This window comes from Sminthopsis crassicaudata, chromosome 3 (genome assembly GCF_048593235.1).
Source record: "Sminthopsis crassicaudata isolate SCR6 chromosome 3, ASM4859323v1, whole genome shotgun sequence".
Taxonomy (NCBI): domain Eukaryota; kingdom Metazoa; phylum Chordata; class Mammalia; order Dasyuromorphia; family Dasyuridae; genus Sminthopsis; species Sminthopsis crassicaudata.
Genome location: NC_133619.1, coordinates 224,710,352 through 224,725,773, shown reverse-complemented (window position 1 = coordinate 224,725,773; position 15,422 = coordinate 224,710,352). Strand labels below are relative to the sequence as shown.

Here is a 15,422-nt window from a genome sequence, read left to right as displayed (position 1 = left end):
CCCTGGGGCCCACCTCCACAGCTGGCAGCCGGAAGCCCCTGAGCAGGAGTCTAATTCTTAAGATCATAATGCCATGTTGTTCTTCTGTACTCTACTACAGTGATGTTCCATGGAGTTATTGCTGTATAAGTACTGGGTTTGATGACAATACTATCTTCATCACTGTAATTTGCTGTCCCTTACCAGCTTTTAAATTTTTAGATGTCTACTCCCCTGTTGCCTATAATACATTGTTCCCAGTTTTAAAAATCTATGAACTATATTTTATTTGCATTTTTCAAGTGCCTCTTTGGATTGAAAGTACTCAATCAACAAGCCAATAAGCATTTATTAAACACTTACAATGTGCCAAGGGCTGTGTTAAGTACAAGAGATACAAAGAAAGGCAAAAACAATTGCTGAAATTAGAAGCTAATATTTTAATGGGGAGACAAATATGACAATAACTGAGTACCTACAAAATAAGTACAATGTAAATGGAATAGAGGTGGAGAGTAAAGTAAGCTATGAATGAAAATATAGGAAGAATCCAGGTTGTAAAGACCTTTAAATGCCAAACAGGGCTTTTTATTTGGATTCTGGAGGTAATATGGAACTGCTGAGAGAAATAGGCAAACCTATGCTTTTGGCAGCTGAGTGGAGATTGAATTGGAGTGGGGAGAGCCAGAAGGCAAGGAAATTAATTTTTAGAAGTTTATTGAAATAGTCCAGATTAGAAATGATGAGGACCTTAACTGATGGTACCTGTATGAATAGAGAGAAGGGGAAATATACCAGGATGTTGTCCAATCTTACATGATGTACCTTTCAATTGCCTCCTAGGAGATATTCATTTCCAATCTTTTGGCAAGCCTCGTGTTTCATGTATTGCAACTATATAGTAACACTGGGAGAATATGGACATTCATAAAAGGGCCCATTGTTTCAGGAAAAAGTTTGAGGTAAATGAAAGGATTTTTAAATTTTCCAAAGACAATCCAATCTGCTTTCTTTTTCTTGTTAACTTTTAGAATCAACACATTGCTCATTTAAAGTTTCTGTTGAAAAAATAGTTACACATATTCATACACACACACACACACATACACACACACTCCCTTACATCTATATACATACATGTGTATATTTGTGTGTGCATGTGTATATGTATATATGTGTATAGTGAGACAAACTGCATAGGTTGTCCATCTAACCAAATGTCATACCTTTTATAATAGATATTCTTTATCACCTTGGATTTTTCTGGGTAGGTGAGGAGATCAAACTTTTAAAAATGGTTATGGAGCTAGTAAGTTCTGCAGTATTTCATGTATTGAAACACAAAGTCCTCTAAAAACTGGATCTTACCATCTATAGAGAATTCCTCTTCAACTCAGAATCTGACCACAATCTCCTCGATGTTGGTGATGAAAATCTTTAGCATCCCTTCTTTGAAAGGGTTACCTAACAAAATGATCTTTATTGTCATATCTTTCAAAGAATGCTTCACATTTTTATGCATGTATGGGAAACATCTTTTTGAAAGACACCTTTTAAGGAAAAGCTTGACTCCACTGAATCACATCTTTTTTTTTTATAGTTAAGCAATAAGAAGCACAGTAGAATTGTATATTCTCTACATATTTTACTAATTTTTGGATGGTAAAGATTGTGGCAAACTGGGTAGGTAATATTACTTGCCAAAGTCTATTTCCTACAAATATCTTCATTGAGGATATCCAAGATCAATCTATTATCTTTTAAAAGTTATGTAAACATTTTTATTATTTTTAAAATTTTGATAAGTGCTTCTATAACATAGTAGAATAGAAAAAAGATGATTGCACAAGAAATGCAAATCTATTTTTTACAACATATTTTATACACATATATGTATGTATATGTGTGTGTGTGTGTGTATACACTCAAACATATGTAAAATCATTCTCTATATACTTCTATCTATTTGTTCTTTCTCTGGATGCAGCTGACATCTTCCTTTATTGGTCCTTTACAGGTAATTTGGGTATTTATAATGAAAAATAATTTTAAAATAAATTTCTCAAACTACAGCCTGCGGGCTAGATGCGCTAGCTGAGGACGGACGTTTATGTGGCTTGCGGGGTTATGGCAAATGGGCTGAGGGGTGGAGACAGAGTGTGAGTTTTTGTTTTTACTATAGTCTGGCCCTCCAACAGTCTGAGGGACAGTGAACTGGTCCCCTATTTAAAAAGTTTGAGGACCACTGAGTCTTATAGCATCAAAGTATTTCCTAAACTTTGGTGGCCAAAATTGAGCAAAATTCTCTAGATGCAATCTTAACAATAAAGAATTCAGAGGAATTAGAGCCTTCCAAATCCTGTAGATTATCTTCTGTCAATCCAGACTAAGGCTCCCTTGTCATTTTTTGGCCCTGCCACACTGGCTCCTTAATGGCTCCTTAATCTTTTTCATATGGACTGATGTCTAGTCATATTTTCTTCATCTTGCACTGGAAATAAGGTTTTTTTTGGTACCAACACAAAAAAATTTGTATTTACCCTTCTAGAGTTTCATCTCATTGGATTTTCCCCAGCATTCTAGCCTGCCAAAATTCTTGGATCCTGTCATTCACTACAATCATTATTTTTTCTAGTTTCATGTCACCTACATATTTGATAGACACGTCCTTTATGTCTCTGTACACAGTATTGACAAAAATGTTAAATTCCACAGGGTCAACCATACATCCCTGAGGCATCTCACTAGAGATTTCCTTCCACTGTATATCTCCAGATTTAACACGGTGCCTATACAGAGAAGTGCTTCATAAATGCTTGTTGAATGATCCTTTGCAGAGCCTGGAGGAAATACAAATCTTTAACATGTAGTGTCTGCTTTGTAGCTCAAAATGTGGTAGAAGTAGCATATACCCAGATAGTTATAATAATAATAATAATAATAATGAGATAGGATATATATATATATATATACATATATACATATATATATATATATATATTTCAATTGCTAGACATTGTGGCCTAAATATATATTTTATATATATTATTTCAATTGATCTTCACAACAGTACTGGGAAGTAAGTGTTATTATTAACCCCGTTTTAACAATGGGGAAACTAAGGTGGAATTGCCCAAAGTCACACAGTAGTAAATGTATGAGAATAGACGTGAATTTAGGGCTTTAATCCATTTCACCACCTCTGATACAGGGGAGACAATACAAAGAGTTATGTGGTATCTGAAGAGTTATCTGAAAAGTATTGGCATCTATCTGGCTTGTATATTGTAACAAAGTGTTATGAAGCAAATTGAATTTGGAGTCAAGTGTTCTATTTTACTACTTGTATGAAAACTTTTAGGTGACAGTGGATATAGAGTGCCATGGTCTGAAGTCAGGAGGACCCGAGTTCAAATTCAGCCTCAGATACTTAGTAGCTGTGTGATCCTGGGCAAATCATTTCACCTTGCTTGCCTCAGTTTCCTCATCTATAAAATGAACTTGAACATGAGATGGCAGATCACTCTATCTTTGCTAGGGGAACTCCAAATGGAATCATAAAAGAGTCAGACATGACTGAACAAAACAACCAAACACCTGCTTCATGAACTTGGACAAAATCATTTGGCCTCTCCAAGCCCGTTTCCTCATGTGTAAAATGGGCTAAGTGACCTTGGAGGTCCTTCAATGTCACTTTTGGGTAGAAGGGGGTTTGGGGAGGGTTATATTGAATGGTGTCACCGATCCATGTAAAGGAAGGACGATGGTGCAGAGATGCCAACTTTGCAGTTTTTTCCTAACAATTTCCACAGTTTGATAGAGGATCACCTTTGTTTTTATTGATGTTAGGACTCTCTTTATTCTTTTCTGCGTCTTACTTTCTCCAGCTGGGATATTGAGATTATATCATCAAGTGTGTAATACCAATATAATAACTGACAGTTGTGTATTACTTTAGACTTCACAAAATGCTTTGTAATCACTATTTCATTTGATCCTCACAACCACCCTGCAATACAGGCATGACAGGTGGTATCTCATTCCTATTTTATAAGCAAGAAAAGTGAGCCACAAAAAAATGGAGTTACTTGTGGAAGACTGGGCACTGGCAAAAGGGTCTTCTGACTTCTGACTTCAAACTCAGTGCTCTTTTGATTACACCACAGCCCTTTATTTCAAAAGATTTGGAAAATATGAAGAATCACAAAAGCACATTCATTGCTGTGACATTCACTTTGGAAAAACAAAGGAAATTAAATCTGCTCAGTCTTCATGAGTGACCTACAACATGATGCCCCAAACATGGACAGGTGATGAGCAACCCTGATCTACACCAAGGTGTTAAGCCATCGCAGCAGTCAGGAAAGTCAGAAGGCAGCTACCTGACACCCAGGTCTTTAATTAAGTTACCGGACAGGGCAGGGATGCAAGCAGGTGTTAAACTTAGACTGGAGAGTGTTAATCTTCTAGTTAGGGGGGAAGAGATCAAGTATTCTTTCAGGCATTGTTTGCCCTTTTGTTCAGCTTTTTACCTGGAACACTCCTCCTCCTCTACGTCTGTCCCTCCCAACTTAATCAAACTCATCTCCTCTCCTCCCCCTTAACTTCCCATAGATGGTTCTTTTGTTATGGTTTGAAAAGGTCTGTCAGGGAGATTGCTGACAACAACTCCCCCCTGTCCCCACAGCTATAAAAGGTCCAAGGACAAGGAGGAAGAGAAAATCGAGAGAAGAGGAAGATCGAGAGAGAGAGAGAGAGAGAGAGAGAGAGAGAGAGAGAGAGAGAGAGAGAGAGAGAGGTGAAAGAAGAGAAGAGAGAGCAAAATCACACAGCTCACATTCGTGCACATCCTGATCCCCACAGACAGAAGACAAGACCACATTTCAGAGCAACAGGTAAGGAGGGAAAAATAATTTATAGGCTAATCTTTTCAGTCTGATCCCTGTCATTTAAAAGCCTTATTTCTAGGATTTCCAATCACTTTTACCCACTGAGATAAAAAAATCTATGAAGTATTTAAGGATCTCCATGATCCTAAGGATTCAGATGAGCCTGTTTTGGTATGTCAAATCTGGCAATATTAGTTCTTGGTCTTTAAATTTTTTAAGCCCTTTGGAATTCTGAGACAAATATTTCAAACTGAGAGGTTGAGAGAAATAGCCATTTCCTTAGAAAAAGGAACTTAATTATCTTTTAGATACAGAGATACCACACCAGCTTACATTTCTTGAGTCTTTTGCTTCCAAGTTCAAATTGCTTTGTAGTCAACGTCTCTTCATTTGCCTACATAACACCCCCTTGAAGAACAGCACTCAGGATTGTTAGGGGTTGACTGAAAGAGTGGGATATGACAGAGATAGTCCCCATCTGTTTTCCTGCCTCCCTTCATATTTTCATTCCTTTGTTCTTTTCTTTCTCTGATTTTTCTTTTTTCTTTCTTCCTTTCTATCTCTCATGCTTTCTTTTTCATCTTAAGCATTTTATCTTCTATTCACCAAGTTAAGAATAAACAAAAAAAAAAGGAATATTGTGCCTCTACTTAAAATTGTTTTGCTTTAATGATACATTGTATTTTGCTGTTACTTCTTAAATTCAATATAAACTGGGAACAAAGCTAATTCTGGAAATTATACTATGTACATTAGTGAAGAGAAACATTTAAAGTCACTACTAACTTCATTCAGAACACATTTTCCCCCTTAGTCTTCATTTTCCTGTTCATTCATATTACCTAATATAATTGAGTTATTAGCATTGATTGAATACCCTATAATATATAAATCTGAGCCAACTGAATTAGCTCAACAAAATTACAGACATTGGGTTCCCCTTTCCCATAGATTTTTGGTTTTAACATAGATTTTGATGATAATGAAGTCGTCCATGGTTCTGAAATCTTTTGTTCTCCAGAGAATTACAGGAGTTTACATTGAAAAATTTTCTAGCTCACAAAAGTAGAAAAGTTTTAGGGCTAGGCACTTACCCAAAGTCTTTTCTGCTTCCTAAGCTTTTAGGAAAGAAAAAGATAACTTTGCCACAATGATAAAACATTCATTCTCAATTTTTAAAAAAGTGCTGGTTTGAGATACTATAAATGTGATGTATTAATTCTATTCTATTCAACTCTAATTTAATTCATTTTGATGAGAATTAATTCAGCACCTACTGTGTGCTAGGCACTATGCTAGATGGCTTTAGAGTTCCTTTCCAATGTTGAGATTCTGTGATTCTCTGGTCAACTTTGCTCTCATCCCCATTGGTCTGTTTTACTTGTTGACATTATTTTTGTTAAACCGCCTGACCTGACTTGAGCCTCTAGCTTCAGTCAGTCAATGAACCAAACAAGTCTAGCAAACTCAAATTTTCCAGCTGAAATTTATCAATTAAAAAAAGAGATTCCTTAAAAATGCTACGGAAATTGCTCTACCCAAGGTTCCAATATTATCATTAGCCTTTTCTTGCTTTATCCTCCTTCATCTCACTATAACACCTGATATTAAAAGAATTCTAGAAGAAAGAGAAAATCCAGACAATGGTGACTAGTGTCTTAGATTACTTATCTTTGTTCTGGTACCTGCTATTTGGTAATGCTGCTTACTTTTTTTTTTTTTTTTTTTTTTTTAACTCAGGCTAGTTTGCAGCAAAATAGTAATGAACATGAAGTTTCTCTTTAGCCAGTCTATATTCCTTCAATTTTCCCAAAGTGTTGGATGCTGTCCTTAGACTTACAAGGCTTCTGACTTTACAGATGGGAAAACTGGGGCTCAGAAAGTAGAATCAACTTGTTCAAGTTCACTGTGAAGATTTCAGAAGCAGGACTAAAATTCCTCTCCTAAATTCTGGTTTAGAGTTATTCCTTCATTATTCCCCCCTAGTCTCTGCCTTGTACCATCAGGGACCATAAGCTCCAGACTTCTAAGCCATTACTTGTGATTCCCCCTTTAAACTTTACTTATGCTGTCTTATTCCTGCAGGACTACACTTTCCCTTGGGATAATCTGATAAACTACACAATTTCATGCTCTATAAAATAAAGGTAGTAGATTAGATAATTATGAAGGTCCCTGTCACTTTAGATTTTATTTTCCTGTAAAAGTGGGGGCAAAATTTCACATCAACTTAACAATTCAGGAAATACTGGTTCTTTCAAGAGAATCAGGGTTAATGTTAAATATTATGAAGAATAATCAGAAAGATGGCTCCATACTTAGATAGATGTCAGTAATTCACTTGAGTATTAACAAGTACAGTTCTTTAAAAATCCTGATTTTATAGCTCATATGTTGCAGATTTCTTCTGCCACTATTTCAGATATTGATAGTAGCCTAAATTTAGATGTTATAAGTCATCATTAGCAGCAGCAGAAATAAGCATTCAGACTATGTAGGACATTGAGCTAGGTATTCAGCATATCAAGAAACATAAGACAAGACTCAGTCTCTAACCTCAAGGAGCTGACCCCTATGAACAGACAGAGCATAGACATAAAAGCTAACTAAAAATATCAGAAAGGCAATACAGTATAGTGGATAGATGATCGGGCAACAGAGTCCAAAATAAAAGTAACTCAAATCTTTCTAATAGCTTGTGCTTTACAAAGATTTTTACATGTTATCATATTTGATCTTTGTGACAATTCTGTGAAGTAGATTCTATTGTTATTCCTATTTCACAGATGAAGAACCTGAGATTTAAAGGTGTTATATCTTGCCCAGGATTCAAGACAGAATTCAAATCCAAATCTTCTTGAGTACAAGTTCAGTACTCTGATCACTACGATATGTTGTTTTTGACCTGGGTTTAAATTTTGCTTCTGATAGATAGTGGTTGTAATTCTTAAACCCTCAGTGTCCTCAGGAAATTAATTTTTTTTAATTTTTAAAATTTAATTTATTTTTTCAAGAAATTCTTTATTAGTTTTACTTAATTGCTTTACTTTGTTCCAAGAACTCTCTTACAAAGTAATCTATAAATGTTTATAATAAAAAAACAAAAATGCAAGGTATTCCAAAAGTCATAGTGCAGCTTTATATTTATTTTCCAAAATATTATTTTATTTTTCTAATATATGCAAAGATAGTTTTCAACATTCACCTCATGCAGCTTTAAGTTTTAAAAGTTGAAGACTATATTGAGACTTTTAAGATACCCAACAGTAGGTGGTTCTGAAGAAGTGTGTGGCCTTGTGTGTTAGCCAATTTGTATTTATTAAGCTCCTACTGTGTGCCAGGCACTGCTCTAAGCTTGTGTGTATGCTGAGTTGCATATGTACTATGGTAGAGTATTCAGGCTATAGGGCTGAAAGTGTTCAGAGAAGGTTTCATAAAATTTGGAGAATTTGACTTAGTCATTGAAGGAAAACTAGCATTTAAAAAAATGGAGGGAGAAACAAATGGAATGAGAATGATCATAAGATAGGAATGTATGTGATCTATTGGGAATTGGGCAGGAATAATAAGAAGGTCAGTTTGGCCAAAGTGGATAGTCTGTGTAGGGAGAATGGTCAGAAATAAAGTTAAAGGGGTAAGTCAATTATGAATGGTCTTTAATGCCAGACTAAAGAGTTGGGACTTTATCCTGTAAGTAGACAATGGGAAGGCACTGAGAGGTTTTTTGTGGGGAAGGAAGTTGGACTAGATATTCTTTAAGGTCCCTTTTAGTTCTACATCTGTGATACTATGAGGATGTATAAAGAGAAAAGAGGAAACTCCCTCCACTGATCAAATATGTACCTATTTTTATAGTCTTAATTACCTGGGTCAATGAGAGATTAAGAGATGTGCCTGGGATCACAGAAACTTCTCTTGAGTTCAGATTTTCTTGAGACTTGAGTAGTTAGATGGTATGGTAGAGTGCTGAATTGGGAGTCAGGAAGACCTCAGATGCTTACCAACTATGTGGCCTAGCTAAGTTCCTTAGCCCCTCCGCTTCAGTTTCTACATTTGTTAAAGCACTTTGCCAATTTTGTTTTTTGTCTATGTCTTTTAATAGTATTTTATTTTTCCAAATACATGCAAAAATAGTTTTCAACATTCACCTTTGCACAACTTTGCGTTCCAAAATTTTGTCTCTCTCTCCCTTTTTCTCCCCTCCCAAGATGGCAATCTGATATAGGTTAAACATGTGTAATTCTTATAAACACATTTCCATATTCATCATGCTGTGCAAGAAAAATCAGATCAAAAAGGAAAAATCAGAGGAAAAAAAAACAAGCTAGCAAACAACAACAAGAAAGATGAATATATTGTGCTTTTATCTGCATTTAGTCTTCATAGTTCTCTCTTTGGATGCAGATGGCACTTACCATCTGAAGTCTATTGGAATTGCCTTGAATCCTCTCATTGTTGAAAAAAAGCCAAGTCCATTTCAGTTGATCTTGCCATTACTGTATACACTGTTCTCTTGGTTCTATTCACTTCACTCAGCATAAGTTCATGTAAGTCTCTCCAGGCCTTTTTGAAATCACATTACTGATCATTTCTTATAGAACAGTAGTTATTCCATTACATTCCCACACCATAACTTATTCAGCCATTCTGCAACAGATGGGCATCCACTCAATTTTCAGCTACTTGCTACTAAGAGAAATTTGGCCATCTTTAAAGTACTATCTTTGTTAGCTAATATTATTACAGACTCCCTCATACAATGTAGACTGATAAATGTTTGTGGATTTGAATGAAATTGAAGGATTGGTGGGACTAAAGGAAGATGAAGACAATGGGAATGAATTCTTTGTGGAACTAGACAAAAGGATGCTGGGAGAGATGAGAAGTCTCAGTTTCCTCATCTGGAAAAAAAGGAGTTGGAATAGAGGATTTCTAGGGCCTCTTTCAGCTCTAACATTTAATGAATTTCATTGCCTTTCCAGTGGCAAATGGACTTTAAGTTTGTCATTTTGTTGCCCATAATCTCACAGCTAGGCTAAAAAAACTCTAGATTGGGGCTACTAATTTTCTCAAGGGGGAACACAATGCTAAGAATTATTTTTCTGATTTGGAGAGATGGGTGGGAGAATGATGGCTGATGAAAATAGGCAAAAGAAACCAGGAAAAATTTAAAAACAAAAGCAAACATATCTTCCTCCATGTTTGGCACTAAATAGGGATTCTTCAGAGTTAACCAGTTCCTTTTTTAAAATGCAATTGCCCCCTAGGGAGAATGAAACTCTAACTGATTTACATCATTCACATCTACCTAGTCCAATCCCTTCATTTTTCAAAAGATGACACTGGCTTTCATACTACCTGGCTAAGCATGTTTACCTAATGTAGTCATTTCTCTTCTCAGTAAAATGAAGGACTGGAGTCAATCATTTCCCATGGTTTCCTAGCTTTTAGTGCTGCTGGTTGTTTGATTGCAAAAGAAAAACAAAAGGGGGTGCCAGAATTATCTAAAGGGTACTATTTTACTTTGCTTCTAGCCTCTGTTCCAGGTTCTTGTGCCTTGCTGCAGAAATCTGTTCAGCTCCTGGATCTTTTAACCCCTTTCCTTTACCTTCCCTGTCATCCCTGGATCATGTACTTGAAGGCTTTGAGCTTTCCAAGTTATTAGTGTTGGCACATGGTCCTTCCTGGTAACTTGTCAGTATCACCTCCCATTCCCTGTAAGCAACTCTCCAAACCGTGCTTGTGTCTGCAGAGCTCCATCCTGGAAGATGTGGAAGCCTTCTTGGAGCTGTCTTGGAGCCCTGCTCATGGCCCTAATGTTTCAGGCCTCGGTGGAAGTTCATGATTGCTCCCTGGACAATTTGTGTAAAGATAGCATGACAGCTGAAAGTCTACTGGTAAGTGTGATGAGGCGGGGGCAGGGAGGAGAGGGAATGATATCTTGGTTTGGGAAAAGGGGAAGTCTGTCTGTATTTATTAGGAAGGAGGGAGGCAAGTGAAGAGACTCAGGGTGAAACTCAGTTACAGACAAGTTAGGGAGCCAGTTTTTGCTATTTTGTTCTGTTCTGCCTTCTCCTGGATCTCCCATGCTTCCTATAGGAAATCTCCCACTTGAAACTATTTGAAAAGTGACTTTCTAAGCTGTCATAAAGAATATCTTAAAATAATTAATAGTCATCTTAGTTGTTGCTTGGGGGGAGGGATTCTTATCTCACATTTCTCAGCTTTATAATTATTCCTTTTCAGCTGGCCTCATGTCACCTTTTCTCTTTCCCCACCCTCTTCTCCCCAATAAATGAAAGCAAATTCTCTAGAGGAAGGAAAAACCAAGATGTCATTTCCTTTCCTTTGAAAAGAGACAAGGCAGTAAAAATAACTAGCATAATAGCTAGCTTTTATTTAAAGCATTTTACATGTTAATTCATTGGACTCTCACAATAACCTTGTGAGGCAGGTACTATTATCCCCATTTTACATAGTAGGAAACTGAGGCTGAGTTTGAAAGGACTTGTCCAAAATCACATAATCAGAGGCAGAATTAAAACTCAAGTTTTCCTGAGTCTATGAACAACATAATGGATTTGTAGTTAGAGTACCAGGTTCAAATCTTGCCTCTATCACTTAGCCAAATTATTTAATCTTTCTGGACCTCAGTTTCCTCCCTTGTAAATGAGGGGCCAGAACTAGATTCCCCTAAACTTCCTTCCATCTGTACATTTATTAATCCTGTGATCTGATAACTTTCAATAATAACAGCTCACTTTTCTGAAGTGATTTACAGAGAGACTGAGTGACCTGTCCATATTAAAACAACTAACATCAGAGATGAATTAATCCCAGCTTTTCTTAACTTCAATCCCAATGTTCTTACTGTTATGACATAGTTGTCCTCCAAACACACCCTCCATTTGGGGGGAGTTCACTTAACCATGAAGGGCACTGGACTAGAATCCTGGAGATTTAGATTCTAGTCTTAACTGTTATTCCTTAGCTATGTAACCTTAAACTTGACATTTAACATTTCAGGGACTCAGTTTTCCCATTTGTTGAGTGAGAGAAGTAAGATAGTTGGTCTTTGTAATTCTAAAATTCTAGAACTCTGTTAGTCCAGTATTTTCCCTTACTCAGTTGAGTTGAATTGGGCTCTTTTTTCCCTCTATGAGTACCCAGAGTCTCTCTGATTCATGACAATTCTGGCTATTTCCTCCATGAAATGGATGATTCAAGGATGCATCCTCATATCCCCTAGTCAGTGAGTGGTTCTGGAAAGGAGTCCCTATTCTCTGTGTCCCTTGTGGAACCCTGGTTTTAGTCTCCACGTCCCAAACTAGGGTGGGATTACCAGGAAATTTATCTTTTCCTCAATAGTTCGCTGTTCCAGGGAGAATGAAATGCAAAATCTCCCATGGGGGAATTCAAGGTAAGTGAGGAATAGTCTCAGACATCTTGAGCAAGCTGGATGATGTGTTGGGTGAAGGCTGGAAAGGCACAATGTAGGCACAGGATAAGGTAGTGTGGTTATGGGACAGGTTGATATGGGAACAGGGCAAGGGAAAAAGGTCAGATCCAAGTATTTTAAGATCAGGGCTGAGGCATGAACCAAAGAATCTAGAATTAGGAATTTTTCTTCTCTTTTGGAATCTGGAGGAATGTTCACCACAATACAAGTATGTTTTTACCAATTCATGTCTGAAGTTCAATTCTAGTCAATTCAAGACTTGGACTGTTTCTTTTTTCTCTTTCTTTTCTTTCTTTCTTTCCTTCCTCCTTTTTTTTCTCCTTTCCTTCCTTCCTGTTTTTACTTTGTATCTTCAGAGCCTACCTAGCACAATGTTGGCACTTAATAAACACATTTTGATCTTTTCGTATTCAAAACTGGATTGAACTCAGTTGAATTGCTAAGTATCTACTGTGTGAGAATATAGTAGTAGAATATTCTATCTTTTCAGCCATCCTATGTCCTCACCTCATTTCTTCTTTATTCCAGGAATGCATCAAATCCTGTTCTATGGACTCATCTAATATACTTGGATACAGAGGAATTGCACAAAATGAGCTAAAACGTACCATAAACTACTCTCATAAAAAATATAAACAAAGAGATATCCACAGTGGCAGCATCAACAGTGATGGTGGAAATGTGAATCAAAAGAGGCAGGAGCTAATACAGGGGGACTTCCTGGATCTTTTCTCTCCAGGAGTTTGGAGAGAGGACAAAGAGGTGCAAGGAAAGAGTCTGCCACTGATCCGAAAAGCCAGACAATTAGATAATAAAAGGTCCTATTCCATGGAGCATTTCCGCTGGGGGAAGCCAGTGGGTAAAAAGAGGCGCCCTGTGAAGGTCTATCCCAATGGAGTGGAAGAAGAATCTGCAGAGTCCCATCCCACGGACTTCAGAAGAGATCTCCCCATGAAGATGGACTATTCTGAGGGTTCTGAGCTAATTGTTGATAAAGGGGAGGATACCATGGAGGACACAGATAAAAAGAAAAAGAAAAAACCTGTGAAGGTCTATCGCAATGGGGTGGAAGAAGAATATGCAGAGTTCCATCTCCCCATGAGTATGGACTATCCTGAAGTTTCTGAGCTAATTGCTGATAGAGGGGAGGATACCAGGGAGGATACAGGGGAAGATACTGGGGAGGATACCGGGGAGGATGCAGATAAAAATGAAAACAAAGAAGGAAGCTATATGATGGAACATTTCCGGTGGGGGAGGCCATTGCTTAAAAAGAGGCGCCCTGTGAAGGTCTATCACAATAGGACAAAAGAAGAATATGCAGAGTCCCATCCCACATACTTCAGAAGGGATCTTCCCATGAATATGAACTATCCTGAGGTTTCTGAGCTAATTGTTGATAGAGGGGAGAATACTGTGGAGGATACAGATAAAAATAAAAAGAATAAAAGGGGCTATAATATGGAACATTTCTGGTGGGGTACCTCTCCCAGGAATAAGCGATATGGTGGCTTTATGGTTTCTGAGAAGAGTCACACTCCTCTCATGACTCTGTTCAGAAATGCTATAATCAAGAATGCCCCTGACAAGGGCCAGTGAGGGAAAAGCTAGGGGGAAGAATAATCTTAGATTTTTCATGAGAGAAGCAGGCCCCAATTCCCTTCTGCCCCCTTTCTTGTCCCCTCTATTCTTATCTTCCATTTCCCAATCTTGGGGTGTGTTACATAGTCAAATCCTCAATAGCCATTGTCTTCAGCCATTAAAGCTATCTGTTTGTCTTTAGGAAATAAAGTTCATTTGATTTCACATTTGATTCTTGACTTTGTGTATAAAGAAAAAAATATAAATATTAATCAAAGCAAATATATTGCACAATGTTGTATAAAGATAGGAAAGGAAGAGCAGTTGAAGGATGGACTGAGGGGGAGAGTTAGCTTTAAGACTTCCAAGTAACAATATGTTTACATATAGTGAGATATAAGGTATTATTTGAATGAATAGGGGAGAAAAAAATTTGTGAGCTAAGTACACTACTAGAATATTAACTGGTATAACAGCTGGCATGCCAGAGAGGAACTATAATATTAGGGAATGATGAATGGTTTAGTAGGTACTTGTTATATGACAATTATTATGCTAAGACTGAGGCTACAAATACAAAAATGAGACAATCTGCTATTAAGAACCTTACATTCTGAGAGAGGAAGACAACACATAGAAAAGAGTTTTGATAAAAAGGGATGGATATTTAATTCTGATAAGTCACAGAAATGGTGACAGATTAGATGAGATGGGAAGTCATAGGGATAAGAAGTGACAGAGCAAATTGAAGTCAGAGCTAGAAATAAACCACAAAGTATTTCAATTATCCAGGTTGTTCCTCCAATCAATCACCCACCAGCCCATGTGGGGAGACACAATAAGACCATGCCCCAAATGTCAAGGAATTTACATTCTCCATGAAAAGACAACAATACTAACTAAGAAATAAGAGTGATGAATCAGTGAAATAGATTAAATACAAATTACATTATATAAATGACCATAGTGATCTGGCTTATCCAGAGATCCAAATTTTTGGACAAAAACTTATTTCTCAAAAATTTCTGGGAAAATTAGAAAATTATGGCAGAAAATAGGTGACCACCAACATATCATACAATATACCAACATAAGAGAAAATTGGGTACATTATTTACACAAAAAGGTGATATCATAAACAAATTAGGAGAACAGAAAATAGTTCTGTCAGATCTATGGATTTATCAGATCTATGGGTAAGGGGAAAATGTAATGACCAAAGATAGAGAGCATACAAAATGGAAAATAGATAAATTTTGATTATATAAAATTAAAAAAGGTTTTGCAATAAAAAACCAATGCACCAAAACTACTGGTTATCCAGGTATGTTGATAAGTAATCAATTAACATTAAACATGCTTGGTATTGTTTTAGACACTGATAGAATGGTTATACAAGAGACCATTGCTACTTTGGAGTAGTTTGGCCTGGAATCAGGAGAGAACTGATTCAGATCCTGCCTCTGATAGTTAGACAAGTTCTTTAATCTCCCAGGTCTCATTTCCTTATCTGT

The 15,422-nt window shown here is 36.8% G+C and overlaps 1 protein-coding gene across 1 annotated transcript; it reads left to right on the top strand.

Moving 5' to 3' along the window:
• Nucleotides 1-4,699: 4,699 nt before the first annotated feature.
• POMC (proopiomelanocortin) lies at nucleotides 4,700-14,133 on the top strand. Its single transcript, XM_074300055.1, has 3 exons — nucleotides 4,700-4,874; nucleotides 10,621-10,765; nucleotides 12,856-14,133. Exons 2-3 carry the CDS (start codon nucleotides 10,637-10,639, stop codon nucleotides 13,924-13,926), a joined length of 1,200 nt encoding a protein of 399 aa, XP_074156156.1. The 5' UTR covers nucleotides 4,700-4,874; nucleotides 10,621-10,636; the 3' UTR covers nucleotides 13,927-14,133.
• The last annotated feature ends 1,289 nt before the right edge of the window (nucleotides 14,134-15,422 follow it).

Coding starts and splice junctions, on each gene's coding strand:
- POMC (XM_074300055.1), top strand. CDS start 10,637: ATGTGGAAGCCTTCTTGGAGCTGTCTTGGAGCCCTGCTCATGGCCCTA. Junction 10,766..12,855: donor TGACAGCTGAAAGTCTACTG/GTAAGTGTGATG, acceptor TCTTTATTCCAG/GAATGCATCAAATCCTGTTC.